The 25,873-nt window shown below is 51.7% G+C and overlaps 1 protein-coding gene and 1 long non-coding RNA gene across 12 annotated transcripts in view; one reads left to right on the top strand and one right to left on the bottom strand.

Annotated features, from left to right (window-relative positions):
* Window positions 1-25,873, top strand: part of LOC109286202 (uncharacterized) — a 226,871-nt gene that overhangs the window by 110,155 nt on the left and 90,843 nt on the right. The window lies entirely within an intron of this gene.
* CFAP20DC (CFAP20 domain containing) overlaps window positions 10,811-25,873 on the bottom strand; it is a 125,944-nt gene continuing 110,881 nt past the window's right edge. For 8 of the 11 annotated variants that reach the window (XM_059715807.1, XM_059715809.1, XM_059715808.1 and 5 more), the window contains 2 exons: window positions 21,224-21,315; window positions 14,918-15,332 (listed from right to left, as the gene is read on the bottom strand). In XM_059715807.1, coding sequence (XP_059571790.1) covers window positions 15,220-15,332; window positions 21,224-21,315 — 205 coding nt within the window. In that variant the 3' untranslated portion in view covers window positions 14,918-15,219. Of the gene's footprint in view, window positions 14,832-14,871; window positions 15,333-18,933; window positions 20,127-21,223; window positions 21,316-25,873 lie in introns of those variants that run through there. The other 3 variants (XM_059715810.1, XM_014604757.3, XM_059715811.1) reach the window with 3 other exon arrangements.

Consider the following 25,873-nt stretch of genomic DNA (forward strand, 5'->3'; position numbering starts at 1 on the left):
ACATTTATTTTTAGGGTCTTCTCTTTCTTTCCCCCTTTCTTCCTGTGGTTAGACTTGGATGTGGCAATGCGTTTGTGGGACAGTCTCCCACCCGGCTCCCTGCAACGTTTTTTAACCCTGTGGCCAGGGCTTTCCCCATCTTTCTGTACCACTCAGGCAAATGGCATAGATCACCTGAAAATGAATGTGGACCAAAAGGAACCAACACCGTTTGGCTAAGCAGGCCCTCGTTATGTCTTACCTGGATCAATCGCGCATGTTGGAGAAGGTTCTGCACCTCTGTTACAGCGCATTAATTCCCACTGCTGTGCTTCCCCCAGAGACGGGGCACTGTTGTTTGCTCAGCTGAGCAGGCTCCCGGGGCCCAGGGCTCAGGAAGTGGCAGGTCACGTGGACTCGTGGTAGAACGGTGCAAGGCACCTTGTGCAAAGGCCTGCGCAGCACTGAAATCCCACTCGGGCCACCCACCTCACTGCACCTGCCCACCTTCCAGGCTCCGCGTGCCACCCTGGGGGAGCCTCACATCCGGCCGCCCCCTTCCTGGAGCACACCCGCAAGCCTGGGGGTAACGCCGCCACCACCCAGGGTCTGGACTGATCCTGGCCCGGTGCCCCCTGGGAAACGCAGGACTAGTAGTCCTTGAGGGGTACTTGACTCAGTGCAAGAACTTGGGGTGCTTCCCTCAGTCAGAAGCACAAATAGTGGTCTCCCTTAGTCAGCCGAACCAAGGCATAATTTAGACCCTCTCCCAATAAGTCTTCTACACTAGGGACAGAGGAGAACGCTATTGGTTACAAGGAGTAGGGTACTGGGTAGAGAAATATCAGAGAAATAACTTAGAGCAAACAATGGCATGGTAGTCTTTGATCCCGCATCTGAGTTACTGCAAGCTATATACCTAGTTAGCTCTCAAGTAGCTTACTCACAAGTATCATCCAGAGGCAGGTGGAGATTCCCTCTGGAGGCAAGCAGTTCACTGACCATGAGTTTCAAGACAGAGAGCGAGTTTCAGATGGTCCAGCTTCTCTGAGAGTCGTCATTATGGCTGCTGCCCTGCTTCCTGGGCAGTCCTTAACTTATATAGGCCTTATGACCTCATTTACCTGATCCAGTGAAGGCCAGCAGCTCTTGGCTGCCAGCCAACCAATTTGAAATGCATCACTAGTTGCTGGGTATACTGGCAGGGTCTCTAGCCCCCTCCCAGTCATCATGATATTGCTTAAAACAATAGGGAGTTTAAGCCCCCACCCAGGTGTGTGAGGCCAGTCATGTAGACAGAGGGAGCAGGTTTCCCCCTCCCTCAGGAATGTATCCAGCTCAGGTTACAACTCCGGGTTACCTGAAGCCAACGGGGCCTGGGGTGTCTGCCCTCTGCTGTGACCCTGGTAACCAAACTGTCAGATCGGTCACCCGCCCGATAGCAGAGTTTGGGAAGAGACAGAGATGCCGTTCTGCCACAGGCGGGGCACTGTTGTTTGCCCAGCTGGAGCAGGCTTCTGGGGCCCAGGGCTCAGGAAGTGGACTCGGGTCACGTGGACTCGTGGTAGAGCGGTGCAAGACATCTTGTGCAAAGGCCTGCGCAGCACTGAAATCCCACCCGGACTCTCAGATCAGGGGTCACTGAGGGCAGCCTACTGCTGCCCCGCCGTCCAACGGCTGATTGCATTGGAAGCGTTTGCAGACTTGTGAAGCAGCTCGCAGCCGCCACTGTCGCACCCCAGGACCTGTCTGCCCAAACTGACCGTGTCCGTGTGTAAACACTCTGTCCTGACAGTAAATCACCGAGTCTGTTATGGGCACACTTCAGTTGCTGACTCTCCTGTATAACGTCTGCCGTCGTGAGAAAAATTGAGTTGTTGCCTTTTGATAGTGAAAAACCTTTCTTTGAAGCAGGCACGGTAGTCCTGAGCAGTTATTAGCCCTGTATCTGTGGATGCCTGGTGCCTTACTAGAGACGACAACATCCAGAATGGCAATTATGAAGAATATGATTTCCATATTGTTTTCCAATATTTCTCTGAGCTCATCGGTCTCCTCCAGTAGCACAGCGTGGCCCTGGTTCTGCGTTCCAGCGGACGCAGCAGCGGTTTCCTACGCTCCGTTATCTCTTGCAAGGGTTTCTTACGTCTGGGCTGTACTCGCAGGTGCTATGGGGTAGCCTCGTAGCACAGGGATGCTGTGACAAAGGGCCCCAGCAAGAAACCTTTGGCTACGCAGGGAGCTAGAGTCTGCCTTAATACCAACCACCACCTGTGACCTGCCTGCGTGTGCGGCTTTGGGCAAGCAGCTCCTGGTGGCTTTTAACTGTAAGTCAAATTTTACAGGCATCAAAACAACAACAGAGGGAAGAATGCATAATGTCACTGTAGCCATTAGCTTTATTACTCCAAACAAAGGGACCGGCGCAGCGTGGCTGGAAGTCGGGCATGGCACAGCACGCTGTCGGGAGCGGCGTGCCAGCCGCCGCGACAGTGATGGATAGACAGTGGTGATGCTGCTGAGTTTCAATTAGAGCTGGCTGAACCGTTCCTTGTTAATAATGTTTGTTGCGAGCGTAACCCTTTGCTTGGCGGGTGAGACCCTTCCCGGGACATCTGTGTTACCCAGGAGTCATCAGCCTGCTGTGGGGCAGGCCTGGGGAGTCGCTCAGCACCACGTCCCCCTGTGGGGGGCTGGCTAACACGGCTCAAGTGATGTCCCAGAAGTCCAGTGTTGCTTGAGTTGTTGTGGAGGGTCCAGGCAGCGGGGGGGATTTGCAAACATCTTTGTGCCCCACTGTCCAAGTGCTTCCACAGCAGGCAGCCCTTGCCCCTGTGCCATCAGCCAGCGGAGTCCATCCTTGCGTGGGATCTAAGTACGGTGTCATGTCACCCTGGCTGTCTGTGCTGGAGTGGGCGCGTCCACCGAAGGACCCGACCTCAGCAGTGATGGGCGCGTGAACTGGCACTTTCAGTTGGGAAAGATTCATGTAGGCGTTTCAGGGTGCATTTGTGGGGGGAAGGGAGGTCCTTTGACCATCTGAGCAGCTCTAGTTTGAGATGGAGGCAGGGAGAAAGCGTCTCCGTTGTCGCGCTGTGGGGGCCCGTTGCACCGTCTGGCCCCGGCACGCACAGGGTGAAGCGCTGGAGCCTGCTTCAGCATCAGTAGAGGCTCCTCCCAGGCTCCTGACTCCCATGCAGCCAGGGCGTCTGCTCTGCAATCGGTCCCCTGGGGGAACACGTCCCATCCCTGACTGTCTCAGCACCCAGCTTCTCCCCTCCCTTTCTCTTCCCTGCTTCCAGTTCCCGGCTCCTCTCCCTTTAGCCCTCCTGAATAGTGCCTGCCATCCTTGCTGTAACAAGCTCTTTGTTATTATCTGGAAGACAGGTATTGATACTAGTAATTTCGCTGCAGCCACAAATGACCCGGCGAGCAGTGCAGCACAAAAGGCCAGCCCTGTGCTCTGAGCTAATTACTATCACTCGTTATTCTTCCTCTTTCAGCACCAGCACAAGACCCGGCACTGTCCTTCCTGCTGTGTTGCAGGTGCTGAAACCTCAGGAGTCTGGCTGCTCCTTCCCTTCCTCTTCCCCCCTGCCCCTTCTCCCACCCTGCCCAGCCCCAGCCCCAGCCCGCAGGCTCTGTGCTGCCCAGGCTTGGTGGTCCACACCAGTGAGGGGTGCAGGGGGCCGTAGCGGATGCTCGTGCAGGTTTCACTGTTCATCAGGAGCTTGCTGCGGCAGATGTCACGTGTCAAAGACATGCTTCGTGCGCCCGGCACGGTCTGCCTTCTCGGTTTTGTAGGAAGGAGCCAGTCCCGGCACGGCTCATGGCAAGGAGTCGTGTTGAACCCCGGGCCCTACCCTGAGAGGTCGCTGCGCTGTACTGACTGCACATCGATACCGAAGGCTGCCGGTTTAATCCAGCGCTCTCTTAGTAAGCGCCCAACGATCAGCTTCTGATAGAAATCACGTCTGCAGTCTTTTCCCCATGGATTGAGTTTGGTTTCACAGAAAAATGTCAGTCTCAGCAATTTAAGCATCCAGTATTACAGTTTGATTTAGAAATCAAATTCCTCTGCTAGTGACCTGGGCACTCATTACCACCAGGCCTGGGCTGCGTGAACACTGTTCCTCTTGCCAGTCATCGTCTCTCCTTGATAAGGATCTGTGTTATTTAAACAAATACATGGCTGGTGCATGCCGGAGGCCTGGGCACCTAGCAGGGTCTCACAGAGCAGTAACAACCCAGCAAAGCAGCTACAGAAGCATCCCAACCGCCTCCACTCCCATGAAACAGGAGCCTCGTGGCAAGCGGAACCTGCAGCTGCTATTGTGTGCATCCTCTGCCCGTGGGAGACACGCTTACGGGCACAGCACCATACACATCTGCCCAGTCTGCAACTCCAACCCTCCCGCCTGCCTTTGGGCTCTAGGCTGGGGCTGAGGAAGCCCTAGCTGGAGTCAGGATGAAGCCTGCAGCAGCTGGGAAGTGCTGGGCATGCTCAGCACCCCTCCAGAGTGTGAGCTGGAAGGACACAAAACTGGGGAGAAGTGGACACGCCGGAGGGCAGGGAACAGCTGCAAGCAGACCTGGACAGGTTGGACAAGTGGGCAGAAAACAACAGGATGCAGTTCAACAAGGAGAAATGCAAAGTGCTGCACCTAGGGAGGAAAAATGTCCAGCACACCTACAGCCTAGGGAATGACCTGCTGGGTGGCACAGAGGTGGAAAGGGATCTTGGAGTCCTAGTGGACTCCAAGTTGAACATGAGTCGGCAGTGTGACGAAGCCATCAGAAAAGCCAATGGCACTTTATCGTGCATCAGCAGATGCATGACGAATAGGTCCAGGGTGGTGATACTTCCCCTCTATCGGGCGCTGGTCAGACCGCAGTTGGAGTACTGCGTGCAATTCTGGGCGCCGCACTTCAAGAAGGATGCGGATAACCTGGAGAGGGTCCAGAGAAGGGCCACTCGTATGGTTAGGGGATTGCAGGCCAAGCCCTATGAGGAGAGCCTGGGGCACCTGGACCTCTTCAGCCTCCGCAAGAGAAGGTTGAGAGGCAACCTTGTGGCTGCCTTTAAGTTCATCACGGGGGCACAGAAGGGAATTGGTGAGGTTTTATTCACCAAGGCGCCCCCGGGGGTTACAAGAAACAATGGCCACAAGCTAGCAGAGAGCAGATTTAGACTGGACATTAGGAAGAACTTCTTCACAGTTCGAGTGGCCAAGGTCTGGGACGGGCTCCCAAGGGAGGTGGTGCTCTCCCCTACCCTGGGGGTCTTCAAGAGGAGGTTAGAGGAGTATCTAGCTGGGGTCATCTAGACCCAGCACTCTTTCCTGCTTATGCAGGGGGTCGGACTCGATGATCTATTGAGGTCCCTTCCGACCCTAACATCTATGAATCTATGATGCTCCCCATACAGCATGGCAGGCAGCGAGGAAAGGTCCCGCCAGCTCAGAGTGGAGCTCGTCAGCGTAGGAGCATCTTTTCCACTCTCCTGTGGCAAGCCAAGGTCTAGGAGACTGCTACAGGGACGGTCCTTCCTCGCCTTCCCTGGTGCCTTCATCAAGCTTGTCTACTCTGAAGTGCAAAGCAGTGGCTGTGGCAGAGGCCCTTGGCACCAGTCTTGCGCCTGCATGCACCACCACTCAGGGACCCTGTTGGGACCAGCTGGCTTGGTCCAACAGAGAGGCCCTTGCGGACATCCACATGCAAACAACCTCCAGGAGAAACCACCGTGGAACCGGAGGGGCTTGCCCGCGTGGTGTCCGCCTGGCTCGGAAAGGCCTCCTGCAGTGGCTGAGGCTGCACAACTGAGCCAACGGGGCCCTCACCCCACCCCCCGGTCACATCCAGGCAAGCCTTTCCTTTGTGTCGTCTACGCAGCACGCTGGGGCCTCTGCACGTTCAGCCTCTGGCAGGGTGCACTCTTGATCTCAGCCGGCACCTCGAGATGTCGCCGGAGCGTGAGCAACAGATGGCGATGCTCCGCGGGTGGCTGAAGGTGGCTCAGTAGCGGGAAGCTGGACACTTGGTTGACCATCAGCGCCCAGGTGTTGTCAGGCTGTGCTCTGCAGTGCCACGGCACAGCACAGCGGGAGCCGCACAGCTCGCAACCTGGCCTTAGTGCTTTATCCAGGAGCAAAGGACACAGGGCATTTTGAAAGAGAGGTAGCAGCTGGTGGCTTGATGCCCATGCCAGGGAGACTGGCGAAAAATATTTATTCAGACCCATTCTGGGCAATAAACTGTGGATGAAGAAGGATTTCCATGATAGTCAGAGAAAGCTGCCTAAGAGCCGTGGGAGTCTACTCAATAATCCAGTTATGAGAAATGCCAATACCGTGTTTGATAGAAAACAGTAACTGCTCTTGAAATCCTGGTGGGGGCTGTTGCATGGAAGAAGAGTTCAGAGCTGCTCGACACCCGTGGACTTCATTGCGCGTTACGCTGACGGACGCAGGGCATAAAAACCAGTTGTCAAAAATTCTCAGAAACTGAAATCCCAAGCTTCATCCCACATGTTAACACCATTAACTCACAGGAAGAGAAACACCGACCCACTGGCAAATAGAAAGAGAATAGTCAGAAGGAGAAAACTCAGCGTTTATTGGAAAATAATTTCCCCAGTATAATAACTATCCATTACTCAGGGATGTACCTGGAGTTAGCACTTACGATCTTGGCGCCAGAATGTTTCCTGCTTTCCAAAGCAAACAAACCCAAGTCTGAGCGTAACTGCGTTTCTTAGACTTCTTAGGCTCGTTTTCAGTTCAGCATAAAACCTCACTGCTTAAAGGGGAAAAAATGCCCTAAGAGAAGTACAAAGTTATAATTCAGTCAAGGCTTTTTGGTGGCATCAGGCCCCCATTTTAATGGAAGAAGAGCCCTGAAATTGAATTAGTGCCTGAAGACGTTGTGCAGAATCCTTCCCTGCTGAGGGGTCTTGTCAGATCATATTTTATGTGCTTCGTAAGGCATCAAATAGTACACGTGTAAATCGTGCGAAGCAGAGTTTCTAGTGCCAAAGACGCAGAGGAGAAGAGCGACTGCAGGGTTGGAAGCGTCCAAGGAGAGATGAGGGGAACCAAATGCACACGTTACCATGGGTCACTCTTACACCGTTCGCCTTTTAACTCCAGAACAGCCCCGGCTTGTGCAGGAGCAGGAATCGGGCTGGGGTGCTAGCACCAGCAGACCCCGTGGCGCAGGAAAGGCCGCTCCTGGCAGAAGGCCCCAGTTCTGGACCCGCAGAGCCCCGGCTCAGTGCTGTCGCAATGCAAAGCCTGGTTTGAAGGCTCTTCCTTGGGGGACTGGGTGTGTGGAAGGCTTTCTGTTTGCCTCCCCATAACACTGGTTTAGTTGGGGTGAGATTTTTTTTAAACAATAAAGGGCTGAGAATTAAGGGCTTTGTATCCTACACGTGCAGTGCTGCAAGGAGGTGCTGGGGTTGATTTTTTTGGCCAAGGAGCCGTCTGCTGGCAGATGGTGGGCTTCCCCCATAGCCCTGGCAGCCGTGCTTGCACCCAGAGGAAGCAGGCGAGAGGCTGGAGCCCAGCAGGCTCCCACGTCAGGCGGAGCCAGCATGGCAAGCACGAGCCCAGTGGGGACAGCGACGTCCCTCGCCTGCCGGGCGTTTGCTCGCGCCGTGGAACCACAGTGGCACCGTGTAGGACCGCATTAGCCGTTGTGCAGGCGCTTGCTGCGGGGTGGGCGCGGGCTGCCGGCACACAGAATTTCCTGGCAAACTACGACTTACGTAGAGGGCGTTCCCGCCATCCTCGCCTTCCTGGTGCTTTGGGCCCTTCTGGAGCAGGCTGCTCAACACGGCTCAGCCAACAATAAATTTGACTATAAATGTCTCTTTCCCATTTAAACAATGGGTCATTAACTTTAACAGTGTCAAAGTGTCCCCACTATTACATTCAACACAATTAGCGCACAAGGTAATATGAAACCCCACACATCACACGGAGGAAGGCATTTATACCTTGCTTGTAATTGGCATTGCAGAGCACCAGCCTCCACCCTAAGTGAATTAGGGGGGAGGCATTTGCCCCCGTGACAGCATGCAGGGGTCAGAGCAGGCCAGGAGAGTGCGAGAAGCCAGGCATGGTCATGGCCCGCTTGGCTTGGCATCGCCGGTGCTCTGCACGGCAAGGAGACGGAGCCAGTGGGTGGGCATGCACTGGACATGGCCTGCCAAGGAGTCGGCCGGTTATTTCTGCTGCATGCCCTGCAGGGCTGTGGGAACCGGGCAGCACGGTGCACCGAGATAGCTGGCCTCTGCGACAAAGGCAGGCAGGCACGGGCAGCATGCAGCCCTCTGAGCTGGGGCCACAGGAGAAAGGGAGCCCGGACTAGCAGAGACTTGGCCCGAGTTGGGAAGTCTGGCGCTGCGAGAGCCTGTGAAGGAAGCCCTCCCTGTGCTGCGCTCGGTGTCAGGGCCCCTCAGGGACGACTTCCCTAGCTGTGTGCTGTAGGTGTCCCCAGTCAGGCGGCTCCTGGGGCGAGGGGCAGGCTCCCCCACTGCTTTCCCTGAACCCGGGTCGTCCGGGCTCTGACACCAGGGCGGCACGAGTGAGCTGTCTCAGGCTAATGCGTGCTCTCTGGGGAGCTGCCGGGGGCTCTGGTCTTCGCTCCCTCGCCCCCACCCCTGTTTCACTGGTGATTGTAAGCTGAGATTTCATTGCAGTGCGGCCGGGGAGTGTCAGTGCTAATGCCACGGAGATCACTGCTGACAGCAGTGTCAACGGGTGAGGCTCCAACGGGCAGGGACGGGACAGGACAACAGCAAGACAAGGCAGGCGGGAGCGGGTTATGACATCCAGAGCAGGGTTAGCATGGACGGCCGGGCCCCGTCAGGCGGCTGGGTGCCGGAGACAGTCAGTGCCGTGTAGACGTATCCTTGTACTCAGGCTGCAGTTTGGGCCCAGCTCCAGCAACGAGCCAGTCACCAGCGCTGCTGAGCGGGGTGGACACGTGGCAAGCAGCTGAGCAGTCTGCGGGCGGGCAGGGGGGCGCCGCCACAAGGGCTCCGTGGTTCGTCGGAACGAGGTTTTCTTACCTTTTGTTATTCCTCCGCGTGCAAGTCATGCAGCTCGCCCAGGCGGCAGCTGGGGTCTGCAAAGCTGCAGGCTGCTTCTTGTGGTCAAACACCAGCTATTTTAACATACGCTTCCCTTGGTGTCGGAGCGAGCAGAGCTCGGCACAGAGCCCAGGTGCTCACACGCAGCCCAGCTAACCAAAGCGCCACCGCCCCAACGTTAGATTTAAAACCCAGCCGCAGCCCGCAGCGCCCATCTGCTTGCCTGTGCCGGAGGATTCGAGCCCTCGGCACCTGCGAGCATCCGGGGCGATTGGCACCGTGCTTCCGGCGAGGCAGCGGCACCTTAACGTGGAGGAGACTGTCCACAGGAGCTCTCCTCAACTTTATGAATTCATTTGGAGATTACTCAGCACAGTAACAAATGCCTGTAGAGCTTTGTTATTCTGCACATCAGGTGGTAAAACTGTAGCTGTGAATAAATTGCCTGTAGTACGATTTTTGCCCTTAATGCTGCAGCAGCAGATGGCTTAATAAATATGCAGTGTTTTAAAAGTGCATTTGCAATTTCAGAGCCCCTCGTTCCCTCCCCTGCCCTTCGGTCTCCTGCACAGACCTAACATACCAGCGTCCCGTACGAGACTGCAACAGCGTGAAGCAAACGGCCCCTGATGTGCAGGTGCACAGAGTCGGGGAGCGTTTCTGTGCAGAAGGCCACCGTGCCCCTCCGAGCCAGACCGAGCGACGCTGGGCCTGCTCCCCCTGGGCCAACCTTCCTCCACCCCATGCTCGGGGCCAGGCCGACGTTCACCGTCAGCTGTGGGCTCGCTCCGGGAGCCAGGCCAGCCCCCCTGCCAGCACGCCCTTTTGGGGGTGAGTCGCTTGCTGTCTGTCCGTGCTCACGCGCTGGCCTGACTGGAAAGGCGGGAGAGCGGCCAGAGGAGTTCCCGTGCCCTGGGGAGCGGCGGTTGGGCGAGCGGGTTCTGCGGGCACCCGACCGCTTCGCCTCTCGCAGCGCGGGGAGCGAGCTGCCACGGAGAAGAGCGGGAGCGCAGGTGTCTGCTGCCCACTGCCCACCTGCACCAAACAGCGCCCGCGTGAATGGATGAGGGAGACTCAGTCCCCGAGCCGAGCGCTCGGTCTCTGTACCAGGCAGCAGGCGCGTCGCAGGGGTCAGTATTTTTCCTCAGCGCTCTTGGCTAAGGAAGTGCCCCTCCTTTCTGGGCACGCTGCATGGGTCGAAGCCGTCGGGCGGCCTGCAGATCTGGCCGAGGAACTGGCCATTTTAGTGTGGAGCGAGCAGACCCCGAGCGGCTCCTTGCACTACTGAGCCCAGCGCGGGCAGGCGCGCTCCTCCTAGGCAGCAGTCCCCTGTGGTCCTAGCAAGGAGCTGCCACCCTGCGCGCCGGCTCGGAGGCTGGGATGCTGTTGAAGAGACGCGGGGACAGTGACAAAGCCTGGCTCAAAGGCGTCAGGGCAGGTGCAAAAGGGCTTCGGCGCCTGGCCCGGCCCTGGCACCCAGAGCAGGACCCTGAGATATCGCAGCTCCGGCTGCCTGGACAGCGGCTGACGGGCTCTGAGGTTAAACCTCGGATCAGCAGAGAGAGGCAGAGTTGTTACCTGCACCTCCCCGGGGGCTTGAAGCCAAGCTGGCAGTTTAGCAGGGGGCTCCTTTTAAGCAGGTTTTCTTTTTAAGCGCCAAAAAAGGTGGCAGCTGTGGATGCCGAGTTACTATAGTAACCATGGGAGACAGCAGCAATCAGTAATGTGACTACAAAAAACAAAGACAGATTGGTTTTATTATTATAGATATGTATTGCACATGTAGGTCACTGCTTACATGCCCCCGTCTCCCCGTAAGCCTCATTATATAATGAGAGACGATGGAGAAGGTTCTTGCAGTGCTCAGGACAATTATTAACCAAAACAGGTTTCAAAAGTATGTCTCGGGGCACAAAACCTTGGCGGTCGTCTCTCTGACACGGTGGCTGGATGGCCATGGCCCGAGCGGAGCTGTGCCGGTAGTGGAGCGCCAGCACCTGGTCCCTGTGGCCGTGGAGGCAGCTGGTGGGCTCCAGCTCTGCGCCTGTTCGGGACCAACGTCCTGCACGTTCGCCCAGGGGCTGTTCAGTGGGCGGCAGTGTCGAACCTGCGTTCGACAGCCCATACCTGTTACTCAGTTTCCACGGGGAGCTCAGCGTGGCGGTTGGGCAGGTGTCCCAGAGACAGCAGTGAGCTCCTTTGGGACTCTCGGGCACATCAGGATTCAATTTAGCACCTTCCTTGGGGCCTTGGAAAAGACAGCTGGGGTCTAAGAGCAAAGGGAAGAAGGAGGGTACATCAGAAATGGATTGGGCTGTCCTATGTAATGTAGGGAACATTTTCAACTAGGCAAACAGCAAACCTCAGGGGAAGGGCCCATGAGGACACGCTGGGGCCTGACTGAGTTCAAGGTTTGAAGAAAAACCCCACAGTATTCAAAATCCAGCTGACAAGGGGCGGTCTGCTGCCCCTTACAACTAGAAGTGAGCCGAGGAGTGTCTCTTGCTGGATGTGCGCGTGCAGAGAGGTCTGTGATTGATGGCCTTCCCTGGAGGTGTGCTGACTCCAGGCAGCACCCACCGAGCTAGCGCTGACTTCTGCGTCTTCGCAGCAGGGCTCGGGAGCGTTCGCGCAGGCTTATGAAAACTGATTGCATTCCTCGCACTGCTCGGTGCTCTGGGATCCTGTCCGACACGGGGACTCTGCAAACAGTTTGCTGGTCTGAGCCCAGGTTTATACATGCTTGAAAGGCCACACTCCTGGGAACGAGGTGAGTCTGGTGAACCACAAGTCAGTGCCGCACGTAAGTGCTAGGAGGAAATCGGTGCGCTTCCTTTAGACTTGCCGTTTTCAGCATAAACGATGACTTTGACAAATTGGCAGACCAAGAGGCTATCCTGGGCTTCACCTTCGAAATGCTTCGTCCTGGGCTCACGGAGTGATGATGGAGGAGTCTCAGTGACCAAAGACCCTTTAGTTGTAGCAGAGCCTCAGTTGCTTGTGGACTTGTTGCAGTTGTTCATGTTATCATGACACCGGACCTACAAGATGTCAAAGACATGCGGCTTTTCACAAAGGCGATCAGCCTAAATTAATGATCCCAAGAGACCTCCCTGCTACTCAGTAATGCCTGTGTTTTTTAGTAGTGAAAGCGAGATGGTTTGATTTAAAATAAATGCCTATTGAAACAACATGGCGGGGCAGAGGACTTGCTGCTGAACAAGGAAGGGAAAAGGAGAAAACCACGGCACGCTCCGTTTGGAAGATGCAGGCTCCCGACTCGGAGAAGCGTTACTACACAAAGGAGCAGCGTTCGCAAGCGATGGAAACCCTGTGCAGAGCTCTCCCGTGCTGCAGCCTGTCGCTGGGAAATAGCATCTCTTTTCAAAGGGGTATTTCGAACACTTCAAGTGATCTAAATGCTCGATAAGTGGCTTTCTACTTCACAACCAGTTTGACAGGGACGTGGGGAAGGAGCTGTTGCTATTTATACAAGCTGAAATAAAGAACTTCAATTTTTCCACCCAGGTGAGGACTCGTGCTAGTCACTGTGCTGCGGTGCTAGAGTCACCATCGTTCTCAAGAGGCAGTTCGAAAAGCCCTATCAGCGCATCAGCGTTTCCCCCAGGCAGAGATGCATGGTACAAGACTGGTCTATCTGCTGGTCCGCTGGAGATTTCGACTCTCCCAACACACGTTTGTGCAACCAACTGCTTTTGTCCAAGGAAGTCACCGTTCAAAGACACCCAGGAACCAGGAGGCAGTCTGGACTCGGCGCTGCCCTGCAACAGCAGACCGCACCTCTGAGATGGGGAGACCCGGGGCAGTAACGGGGAATAGAAACTGTCCAGTTCCAAAAACCACGACAGCACATTGTGGATCGGCCCGATTTTTCATAGCCTAGGAGATGAGCCTTAAAGGGCAAACTATCATGTCAAGCAACCTTTTGAATTGGCCATGGGACTAGCACGAAAAGGGAAAGTGTCTGCACGGCAGTGCACAAGGTCTGTAAGTGCAGCGTGCGGATACCACCGGCACCCACGATCACAACAGCGTGTGGGGGACGCACGTGTCTGCCAAGGAAGGCAACTGCACGAGGAAGCACAATCTGATCTTATGCCAAACTGCTATTAGCAAACACATTTTTCACTTGATTCCAGAACATGCATTAACTGGGAGCTATAATTACAAACAATTCAGAGACCTATCATTTTAAACCGCTTGCCAGTTATCACCTGGACTAATTCTGTGACATTTGAACACATTATTCTGAACAGAAATTCAGAGCCATCATCCTGCAGATAACTGCTGTGGCAGAGCGCTGTGTATAATAAGCAGAGGGTTAGGACAGTGTCAGTAGAAATGCCTGTAGCTCACTTTTCCTGTGAGTAACACATTCCCTTTAACCTTTTCTGGAGAAGTAAGAAGTTATTTGAATAATGTGGCACCCAGAGGTGCACCATTAAACGAGCTCCAATTTCTGTCTCTCCAAGCCTGTGCTTTTTTTAGCAGGGAAAAAAGGTTTGTTCACATACCAGTATGCCTGTCGTCTTGTTTAACATTGTCTAGAAGTCTCCCCAGGAAAAAGGAGTAAGGCAAAGTTAAGCCACGAACGCACTGCTGAAAGCACCAGTTGAAGGATGCCGTGATAAAGGCCTGGCCAGGGTCTGACATCTTTCATGTCTTCTGCCGGGCGACCCGAGGAGTGCAGTAACCAGGCAGTGCTCACGCGAGGCCCTGTCCTGGCATCTGAATGACAGCTCAGGTCTAACTGCTGCATCTGTACTCATCTTGTTTGAAAGTGGCAGCAGACAGGTGTGTATACTCTGTCAAACACAGTCTCAAATGCTTGGAGACGTTTTAGGACGGGAATGGCTAGCGCGGTGAGAGCCGAATCCTGCGTTCCTCACTCAGGCGAAACTAAAGGCCACCTAAGCTGCCTTGCCCAAATAAAGGCTTTGTGAGCAGAGCAGGGTTTGCTCTTGAATAAATGCTAATTACCAGAATCTGTGCTCTTTAGCCAAAACCGTAACACCTGCAAGGGGACTCGCTCGGAAGGAAGCTTGACAATTTTGAAAGTGGCTTCCTCATTACATTTGAAGAAATGAACTTGTAAAATGCCTCTCCCCCAGACTCGATGTTCTTGAGATGCCTTCAAGATGGGCTTGAATAACAAAGCTACCCAGGTACCAAAGGGCAAGCTAATCCTGTAAGGTTACAGGAGCGTGTGAACCACGGACAAATCCCCTACAACAACAGGCTTCTTTCTGATGAACAGGAGGACGGCATCCACAAGAGGAAAAGGTATGGGCTATTTCCCCCTTGGCTTGACTTGGTCACAAAGTGATACAAGAACATAAAAATGGGTCCAGTCAGAGACTGTCTTTTACTGGGACCCGGCAATTAAAATACCTGTGCGTGAGCGCGCAGCCTGAGTACATCCGACCTGCGAACGCTGCGCACGGCTGCTTTCACTTCTCAAGATCCCGTTTTCTATGAAACTGTCGGCACCAACACCAAGGATCACCGCGCCGTCGGGAGCTCTGGTCCAGCCCCCCGCTCAAAGCAGGACTACCCCCAACTAGGTGGTTAAGGTCTCTCAGAAGCACTGATATATATGGTAACAGCATTTACTTAGTAGAGAAACTTTCTTGCAGAGGAAGGAAAATCTTGCCTTTTTTGACGAGGAAGGAGAGAGCGCTCGCGGAGCACGTCTTGGAGCATCACGCTGTATTTCTTGAAGAATAAAGATCAGATGCTAGGGAATCAATTAAAACAAATATCCATTAAACAAGGAGTGAAAAAATATAGTTTGTTTGTATCGAGCCATAATTTACAGACCAATGCTGCAAAAACAGAATTTATTCACATACTGTCCTTAATACCGAATATAAAATAAACCAGCATCAGAGGCAACGTCGGAGCCCCAGGAGCTGGTGCGTTATGTGATTGCTCACTGCAACATAACTGAGTACAAAACTACAACAATAGGGTATTATTCACAAAACAATACGCTCCGTTTGCAAACTGCTTGTCAATTCAAATGCTGAAATGACACAAAAATGTTAGATTTGGTCAGTACTTCACAGAGAACTGAACATGCAAGCCTCTTTCAACAGAGGAACGCCCTCCGTAGTGTACCCTGGCTACGCCAGTTCATAGTATTTCCCAGTTTTTGGATCAAAATAACAGTTCAGACATGGATCGTATTGAAGAGTCAAGACTTCCTCATCATCTTCAGCACTGAAGTCACCTTCGCCTGTGTGAAGGGGGAAAAACAGAGTAAATTACTGCTCCGTTGCTCACAAAGTGCCAGGGAGACGCCTATCTATCTGCCACACGTGACACGCTCCCCAAAGGGGTGTCATTCTTCTGACTTCTGTGCAAACCCTTCAAATGGTTACCCTCCAAGTCAGTGTGAATTTATGCTTTCATTCAAAGTCTAAGATGCATCTTTCAGGGCTTGCCCAAGCACTGCATAACACCATGCTTGCTGGAATCATCTACTAGAGCTAACCAAAAAACAATCCTGTTGATACCTGGTCAAAGTACTCCTAATGGAGATCTTTCCCAATCAGTTGCTTAAATAATAATGTATTTTGCATGCACATAAAAATGCAGTCAATTGCCTTTTAAAAGCTGTAGGAATGAAACTGCACACTATCAAAATGTTCCAGGTGGAAGAATCAGAAAATCAAACATAAAACGAAAGGCCTTGATCCAAAGAGTTCAGCCTTGCTGTGCTGGTCTCACATCATTTACTTTCAAGCTTGCTAACTTCTCATTGAGGTTTTATAGGTTTTCTATTATTCTACATTACAAATGTACTACATATATTGAATATGCTTAACTACTTCTGTTTCACTGATTGGCTTTAGAGAACTGGGTGAGGAAATTCTGCATCAAAATCTGCATGAAAATCTAACGCTTGCAGCCATGCCAATATTGCTGCGATAGAAGAGTTCACAGTGGTGTTTCTCCTCTAACTCTGAGCCCTTTTCATACTGGATCCCGCTGAAAATTGGTGAACAGACTTAGCCCAAATGTGACAGGGCTGGTAAGCAGACAGGTATTATTCTGATAAACATTTTACTTATAGAGCACCATAAATAATCGTTTAGATCCTGCGCCACATGCAGTCTGCTGACTCGAAACCAGAAATGGCTTACATTTTAAACAAATCCATGATTTTGTAAGTCGTCCTTAAGTACAGTGAGGCAGTGTAGCAACTAAAAATATACAACAGATTGTAAAACATTCAAGAAACGTAATTGAAAATTGGCTTCTACACATGGAACTATAATGACTTCCTAGTGTCTTTATATCATGGCAGCAATTGCTTAGAGAGATTATAGTTTCATCACATTTTGGTCACGGTGGCAAGATGGTATCAGTGCAAGCCCCGGAAACCCGAAGGCAAGGCTTCAGGGCAGATCTGGAGATCTTTGGACTCCGTTCGGCTGCAAGAGGGACCCACGTCTCTACGAGAACAGAATCAGACGCCGTACGGGAGCCCCTAGCAACTCTTCGTGCCCCTGAAAGGAAACCATGTCAGTTCTGAGCCTAGCAATGCTAAAAAAGATTCATGAGGGACAGATCGCAGTTTAAAAGGCGAGTGGACGCTCGCCACATCCTTACTGGGTCTCCAGTCTTTCCAAGTTAGAAACACTGAAGAAAAACTTGCACTTATTAGTGTGTGTCATCAAGGACTTCTTTCAGGGCAGCAAAAGCGGCAGCAAGGCAACCAGCCCACCGCAGGTCTGCTGTAAGTAAATATTGAAATGCTAGGCACAGAGGAATTCCTGCTTCATACACGATTTCTGCTGCTTTCAGACAATGCAATATTTCTATTTCCTGAAAGCCAGTTTGCAAATTAATCCTGGTGTACAAGATTTTAATGCCAGCGGGTCAGATTTCCAGCCAAACAGACATTATAGGTAAGGGATATAGGAGGGTGTGCTGCACCAACGCGGAAATTAGATGCTGTCAGCTAATAAATCATTTTAAATGTAGTGTTTTGAGCATTATGTAAACTGCGAGAATGTTTCTTGGGTACAGAAACTAATTCTTAGCCTCTAGCACAAGTATACTGCTAGAGCTGAAGATGGATATGTACTACAGGTGCCTCATACTGCCAAGCTCTTTTTTCAATCCTGTCTTTCATACAAGCTCAACGTAAGTTATACGATGTATAAACTTTTTGATAGGAAATAATTCACAGTTGAATGCGATCTGTATCTTGCATTTCATCATAAATGTTTATCTCTTTCTCAGAGCACTAATACAAACCCCAAGTGGCGTGTATGCTCTGCTACCTCATAATAAGTAATGGCCTGTTATGCTAACAGCAGCAGTTTCCCAGCCCTCCATCTATTTACAGCTGGGATCACACAAGGAAATACAGGTTACCTTATCTGCAGGCTGGGAAAGGAGGAAGAATGGCTAGTGTGTCAGATGCCCAGAGAACGAAACACATACCTTTTCATTTCAGTTTTGGCTCTCTGAGTAGTGTTAATAACACAGTCAGGAGGAAACTGTCTCAATTTAATCAGCAGAAACCGGTGGAGCCGGACTGCCATCCTCAGCGGCCAGCCCAGGCCAGCGCTTACACACAACAGCTGCTCCAAGGGCCACCTAGATCCTGCAGACGTCGGACTCCGCGGCTCAGCTAAACCCCCAAGGCAGGCAAACAGTCAGGCCTCCCCGTCTCATGCAGCCTCAGATTTTCATTCTCTCTGTTCATCTGCAACCGCGTCCTTAATCCATTCATTTTCTCTGCCTTCTATTGCCTTGTTTTCTGTTGTCGTGCCACATGCTTCCCCCTCCAACTGGCTGAGCCTAATTCACCTTCTCCATTACCTTTCCAGGTGCTAATGTCTCTCCCCTGGCTGCCCCAGCGTGCTCCAGGGTTTGAAGCTCTGGGAAGGAGGACTTTATATAACTGTTGTAGTATAACCTGATTTTGAGAGCAGTGCTATTTACTGTCCAAGTCATGTTAAAACAAAACAAGTCTGGGCATCTCGGCTTAGGCCTGCTAGCAACACTGAACCTGCCTTCTAGCAAGGTGACAAGAGCAGCAGGCCCTGGGATGCAGCGTGGTCCCAGTGAAGTCCTGGGAGTCACCCCCATGTCTAACGGAGATCAGCTTATCTACATGTCCAACGCTGAGCACCCAAAAGGGAGACGTACTGGCATTTGTCAGTGCATTAGTGCACGGGTATAAACACATCCCCCGACGTATCCACTGTGTCCCAGAGTTTAGTGCCTGAACACTGCTCACGGCCAAGGGATCAATACAGGGGGTCTGGGTCATATCTGACCTGGAAGCAGGGGCCGGTTCTCCGAGGCAATCAATGTCAGTGGAGATGCAAATTCAAAAGAACATCATTAATATTTTCTCCAATCTGACCCTTGAACATTGAACCAAGGTGCTCAAAATCGATACTGTGATTATGTGCTCCAAAGTTAGCATATAAAGACTGTCGATACTGGTAGCCTAAGGAAAAAGCTCTCTAGCTTCACAGTCCTGAAGAGTCCTGTCTTATAAGCAGTTAAGACAAGTAGTAATGATACAAAAACGGGCCAATTCCAAAGAGTTTGAGAGAGAGGGAGAGGGAGATAATGCATGTGAAACATCAATGCCCAAAGGCGATAAACTATTTTAGAAGTTATCCAATACACTGTCCCAAATTTTGCTCTCGGTGACCTCAGTTCTGACTCACAAGTCTACTTTGCATTGCCTGACGGAAAACTACTTTTCTAACGAAACAAATGTGAAGAAAGAAACTGAAAGCTCAAGTGCAATGGTAGTCCTGGAAAATGTGCACTTCTACATTTCCCTGAGCAAAGCCCAAAATAAATGATATCTTCCAAATCTTTTATTAGCAGGAGCAATAAAATTACATGCACCATTTTCTTTTGAGATAAGGTTAAAACGACAAGGATATTTTCTGAGGGTTATACATAATTAAAGGTTTTCATTACTGATAATATGATTGTGTTATCTTGTGGCACCTGAGCGCTCGTGATTTAAGAGCCAGAAGTTATTGAAGTCTGGCAGTTGCTATTTGTATAGCTTCCAAATATATCAGAACTAAATTTCTGATGTGACATCAGGAGCAAAATGCAGCCGGAGAAGCAGGGATTCCTCGAGCTCCTGCAGTGATTCTGTTTGTGAACGAAGTACCAACGCACCGGGCTTTTGCCACGGGTTCTTTTGACCTTTCCTTTCCTTTGCTTTCCCGTGTCCTTGTGACCAGGCATTTGGCAGAACGCCTGGCTTTTGTTGGGATCTGGCAGGTCGCGCACCGTGAGCGCTTCTGTGGTGGCCTAGGTGCTGGCTGGAAATAACAGATTGAAGAGAGCAGCTCATGGCATGCGCTGTCTAATGTGGGTTTCTAACAAAATAAGACCTTTCTGCATAAAAGATGTTCTGCAAGAAGTACAGCCAGGTACCCAGTTGCTACTTCCAGGTCAAATCCCTAATTTGGCTGCGCAAGGCTCTGTGGAAAGGTTCCCAGAGTTGAGGTTAGCGCGGGCATTCTGCAGCACGTGTGTTTTACAGGAAACCAGGCTAGGCTGCCTAGTTTAATGCCACTTATCACAGGCTCTTAAATTTCACCGCACCCAACAACTTGTGTTTGACTAAAACACACAGACGGTCGGTCTTGCCTGCGTCACCACATCCCAAGGTCTGCAGGTGAACGGCTGGGGCTCAGTGGAGCTGGGACAAAGTTGGTCCAAGAACTCCTTCTTTTCCCAGCGAGCTCTCCAGGGCACCTGCGTCCACTCCTCCATGCAGGGCCGCTGAGCTGACCATCGCCCTCTCACAGGGAGGACAGGCAGCCCAGCGGTGTCCCTGTCTGGGCAGCGCGAGTCATGGGGCTGCTCGGTCACTCTCCCTTGCATCTTCCAGCTCCCATGGCGAAGGGACTCATGCTGCCCAGTGAGCTCAGCAGGCACACGTGGCTGCCAGCATGCTTGGAAGGGGATTATTTGAGCTGCCTCAGTGAGGCGACAGGTACAACTTCAGCCAGAATTTAGGGTGCCCACCCTGGAAAGAGGAAAACAAAAAAGCCACGGTTGCTCCAGCGAACAGGGGCCCTCCATTTCCTACAGCGATACTATCAATGTGTCTCATAAAAGAGTTCACCACCAATGCCAAATTAGTTTATGACCGCATCGCAGATTATGCTGATCAGAGTCTTGCTTGAATGGGAGAAAGCCGCGATTTAGCAGGCTTGTAGGCTTATTCAGTGTTTAACCTTATGGAAATGCTGGATGTCCGCAGTAAATTGTGTTCCACAATACTAGCTCCAAGAACCTTCTCCAGCACCTATCGGAAATGTGTGTTCAGCATGCCTTTAACTCAAGGATTACTGTCCCATTCTCTTAGCCTTACTTAGGACGCTTAACATAACGTATTATTCGATTCTTCAAAACAAGGTCCTCGCTTGACAGCAAAGTCCTATTCTGCTGTCATAAGCAATTACTAATGTACCCCTCTGAAAGCATTCCCAATTTGAGGGGCATAATCTAGTTCAGACAGTAAATCACTGAGACATCTTCATCCCTTGGGCGGCCCAAATACACAGCTGAGATTTATGAGCTCTCACAATAAATTCTCTGCACCTGAAGAAAAATGCAGGAACCTGCTTTACTCCCTAGGGCAGCAGATAAGGGAAAAGGACCTTTGCGGGGCGGTATTTGCTTCCGTTCCATTTTTGATGGCTCTCCAGTTTCCATCCAGGCTCCGTGTCACTCTGCAGCCATCAGACTTGACATCCTGGCTGCTGGCACCTGATTAAGGTGGTGACTCAATGGCCTTTACCGGTGCTCACGAGTAATGCCGAGCTTTCGTGTCGGGTTTGACCCACACTCCTGACTGATGCGGACTTGCAAGCGGTCCCTTTTGAATGAGTTTCAGCCCAAGACCTTTCAAGTAGGTGGAGCGGTTCTGGGTGGGAATAACTGCTCGAGTAAACGGTGTGTACCCCCCCGTGGGCTCTCGCTACCCCTCCAAACCCAGCATGGGGCATTTCTAGTGAGGGCAAAGCCCACGCTGCTGTATGACGACAGGCTTCTAGAGAGCTCTCCCCCGTCACAGACTGCAGGGCTACCCCGAGTCACCTGCGCTTTAGAAATTCCTACCTGGAGCGCCTAGACTTGCAGGCAGGTTGGTGTGCCCAGCTAGCTGCTGGCTCGGCGGGATGATGGGCGGGCTGAACACGTTTAGCCAGTCTCTGAAAAACAGGAATCCAAATGTCAGTCATTCGAACAAAGCCCTCTGCTCCCCTCCAGTTTCTCCATTTGTTTCAAACCGTTTCATAAGAAGAGAATGAAGCCAGGTTGTAAAATGGGGGCAAACTATACGCTGCGTGTTTGCTAACATGGACCTTCAGCTTGAGCAGAGCAGGAAGTTAATCATTAGGGCTCTCTGGGTAGCGCTTCCTGCTCTGCTCAAGCTGAAGGCCAGTACCTCCAGCCAGGTCTGCGCTAGGCTGGCGGCACCGTGGTGGCACTCGGGGCTCCAAAGGGGACAACGACACTGCGCTCTTGCCAGTAGAGCCCGTTTTGCAGGTGGCGTCGGGGCTGTACTGCACTCCTGCAAAAGGCAGCAGTGTCCGCACCGGGCTCTAGTGTCAGTCAAGCGCTCCTACGTGGACACGGCACCAGTAACAGAACGACACAGAAGCACCAACGTTTACCATTCAGCCTGGCCCAGCTGGGGAGAAATCCAAAGCTGATGAAACAGTTTAATCTCTCGTGTTTCAGTAAGAGGCAGCGTCACACTTTGTGTGCTCAGGGCGAAGGATGAGGAGTACTAAGTTTTCTGATTTCTGATCTGGTAACTTTGGGTAACGGCAGGAGCTTACTGAAAGCCAGAGGCTGCTTATGAGCTGAACTTTCCTGGGAACATACACTACAAGAAGCAGCCTTTCCCACATAGACATCTACATGCTTCTCTTCAGCCAGCGCTGGAGCTCACAACATTGTCTTTCAAGAAAATAATGCATTTGATAATAACTACAAATATCTGACCCAAACCCCACAAACTTTTTTGCTTCAAAATGGTTCTTTTGATGTACAGTGTATTTTGCTATAGATTCGTCTGCTAATGGCAGCTATCAAATCAAACCTGATAATAGAATAAGCACAATTAGCATGATATGCACTAGAATGTCATCCCAATACATTAAAAGAAATCTACAAAGGTTTGTCAGGGACTTTCATGCTAATGTGGAATTTTCTGATAACATTTTATTTAGTTTCCCTAATTACAGCAGCCTGAAACAGCCTGGATGGCAACAAAGTTCAGGTTTACGTTAGACTACAAAACAGCCTGCTAGAAAAAGTAAACTTGCACACATGCATTTCAACTCAACTTGGAATGGTGCTGAGCCTCTCCCAGTTACCTGTGGTATTTGTGGGGGCTCAGCACTTTGGGAAACCAGGTCCCCCCTGCCCTGCCCACCCTCCCCTTCCTCCGGCCAGATCCTATTCCACCTCTTGGGCATCTAGCCTTCCACCCACGGCCCTAGTCTGCCTCCCCGAGTCCCTGAAAACCCACCGACACAGAACCCGGGTAGACCTCCCTTCTCCTCCTCACTTAATCGTAAGCGGACCGCCTGTTAAAAGCAGACGTGCAAACGGTTCTTCAGGACTCTGGCAGTATGAAACAGCATCGCACGTAAGACACGGGGACAACAGAGGTGGAAAAGGACTCGGCCCAGAGAGTCTCTTCCAACAATAAAACTTCAGGGAGGACTCCTTCCCCCCACTTTCCACATCATTTCCAGGACACAGCAAATGAATGTGATGTGATGAGGGGAAGGGAGGGAAGATGGAGAAACCGCTCCACCAAGGACAGTGGTAATGCAAACCATGTCCCCCCTGAATACAACAGCAACACAAGCTTCATATCTCAGTGTCCACGAGACTGCCCTGAAGCACGAGGGAAAACGGCACAATAGTTAGACGAGTGGTTCTCAACCTTTTTAGACTCAAGGCATCCCTGGATAGGCTTGAGGCACCCCCCGGGTATGCCAGCTCTTAGTTTTCACTTGTTTTTTGATCGCACAAAAATACCAGAGCAATTATCCTGTTGTAGAGAACTCAGAAAGACCACAGCAGGTCCAGGTGCTTTTAACCCGATGGATTCCTACTGCAAATCTCTGGGTTTATCCTGTGAATCACCGCATGGCACCCTTGAAAGGATCTGCCGCCCACCCTGGCTCAGAATCAGTGGGTTAGATCCTAACCTCGGCAGGGTCCAAACGATCCTTTCGTTGTGTGCCACGTCAGTACTTCACACCGTGAAGTCCCTCGGCTGCGCTGCAGCACAAATCATAGTACCTGCACGCTCGTACATTCAGAGACGTCTTCTCTTAGGTCGGCCCAGGCTGTGCTCAGTGCAAAACCACGGAAAGGGACTTTAACCCAGTGCTTTATGCTCGCCCGATGCTGCAGCTGGCAGGGACCTGGACAGATCCGTGGCACGAAACAGCAGTTCCACGGCCGTTTCAGCACCTGGAAACGAGGACAGCCTGGTCACGTCCCTGAGCCACGGGCCAGAAGTACAAGGCGCGAGAGCAGTCAGTGCAGCTTTCTATCACACCAGGACTTCTCCAAGCCTCAAAGCTGGCTGAACTGACTGGCTTTTCACTGCTTCATGCTGCCAGGCCGTGATCCAGGCCAGGGTAAGAGAGCACTGGTGCTTGCTGGGATTTCTGCGAAGGCATGCTGACCTTGCGTGCACTGGAGAGCTTTTCCCTGACGGGAGCCTGGCAGAGCTGTCAGGCGGCGTGGCTGCTACAACAGGCCTTGCGCTTTCCTTCTGTCTGTTGCTGTTCTGCTGCTGGAGCACATGCTATTGCTCCCACATCATCTGCTGCTGGTGTGTACACACAGTCTGGAGGACACGCACCTGCTCTTTTGCAGCCAACATGGAAAACGAGTCTCTGCCTTCCTTGGGAAGCAGAACAGCTGGCGTAGAAATTCAGCAAATCCTTCAGGCATCCAGAGAAAGCTACTTAGCAAACTTCCCATCACTTCGGCATTTGCAGAACGGGAAGTTTAAAACGCTCTTGTGTACGCCTTCGCTGCAGGAGGACCAGCATCACAGCTAGGCCGTGCTATCGCTCAGCCCCAGCACACACGCGCGTGCGCTGAGCAGAGCCTCTGTCCGCTTGGCTCTGAGCGCCCCTCGTTTCCAAGAGTACCAGTTGGGCAAAGTGAGGTCACGTTTAAAATCGCGTCAGCTGCTGGTATTTAGACTTCTGCTTTTCTGCATCCAGCCAAAGTCCTCGAGTCTTTGTCCTACTGTGGGGCCAGGATTTAATCCTTGTTAGCTTACGCTTAACTTAATTGCTGATACTTAATGCAAAGTTTGGGCTGGTTTACAACCGGGGGTCAGTTGTGGTCAAGCACATTTCGACAATCCTTCACAACTACGATCAGGCACAATAGGTTTCCGAGTGAAGATAAGACCCTAGAGAAATTACGTGACCAGTTTAAAGAAGGTTACACGTAATGTTTCTTAGAGCATGAGTGTTAAACACCTCCATCACCACAATGGCACACACACAGCTGTCAAAGATTGGTGGTGGATTTGATCCAAAGAGAGAGAATGATCTTGTCTCTCTCATCTAAAAGACTAGGCCTCCAGTAGGCGCCTTTTAATATTTTTACATTGCCTCAATAGCCAATTTTAAACTGTAATATCTTGGCTCTTTTAAATATCCTTTAATAGATGCAATTCAATATTATGGACTCATTGCTGACCAAATGTTACGGCTAAAGTTAAAGCCTTTTAGTGAAGTGCATGATGAAAACCTGTCCAGCAACAGCACAGCCACGTGCGGACAGTGAAGTGACCACACCAGCCTTTTCCAAAACACAAATCTTAACCTGTGCAGAAACACTGTCTGCCAAGTTTCAACAGAGAGAAAGATTTGCAGTTGACTGATAAACCTCTGAGAAGTGGGTTTATAATGGAAATGCTGACAGATGCTTTCCTCTAGCAGCCAAGACAGGCGTTAGACACACATGAAATTTGCAGCCTCTGGAGGCTCGGCTTTCAAGGAAGCATCTCAAACGGCATATGTGCTTCCTTCGTGAGACAGCATGAGCGAGTTACACTTCTCATAAAACCCTGTGCTGGGATCTTTTAGATGAAAATAGAGCCCCGCATGAAGAGGAGTGGGGGCTGGCCTGCTGAGCAATGTGGAGTGTGGACTGCGTGTCCAATTTACCCTTCCTTCTGCAGTGACTGAAGAAAGACTCTTCTGGGGGTGAACTTTTCCAAGAAGCCAGTTTATCTCCTCAATACAGAAAAACTAATCAAGCCTTGTGATTAATTAGACACACTCTCTGTTTATGCTATCAGGGCCTCAAGCTGTAATCAATACAATCAACATGCAAAGCCCCAGCCACGGCTTTCCTGAGAGCAAAGTGGAATGCTAAGCAGCGCAGCGTTTGACATTGAGGGTGCGGACAGACGCAACGTTCACAGCGCCCCGCATACACGTCTAACCCCAAGAGTCTCGGGGTGCAGGTCAAGCTTCCTGGACTGTCTCCAGAGCACACCAGGAAAATCCACTACCCTGTGAGCTGGTTCAGCGTTACGTGGGGACAGGCAGCATTTCACACCCAGCGTCTGGGCGCTCGTCCAGGTATGCCAGCCTGCGCTGCTCCTCACCTCCCTTTCCCCTCCCACACGCATGGAGGGCGAGGGGCTGCCCTGGAGCAGCCAGGACTCGGCCGTGCCAACAACAGACCACAGCCGGCATGACTAGGGAA

The sequence above is a fragment of the Alligator mississippiensis genome, chromosome 12 (assembly GCF_030867095.1).
Source record: "Alligator mississippiensis isolate rAllMis1 chromosome 12, rAllMis1, whole genome shotgun sequence".
In the NCBI taxonomy this organism is placed as follows: Eukaryota; Metazoa; Chordata; order Crocodylia; family Alligatoridae; genus Alligator; species Alligator mississippiensis.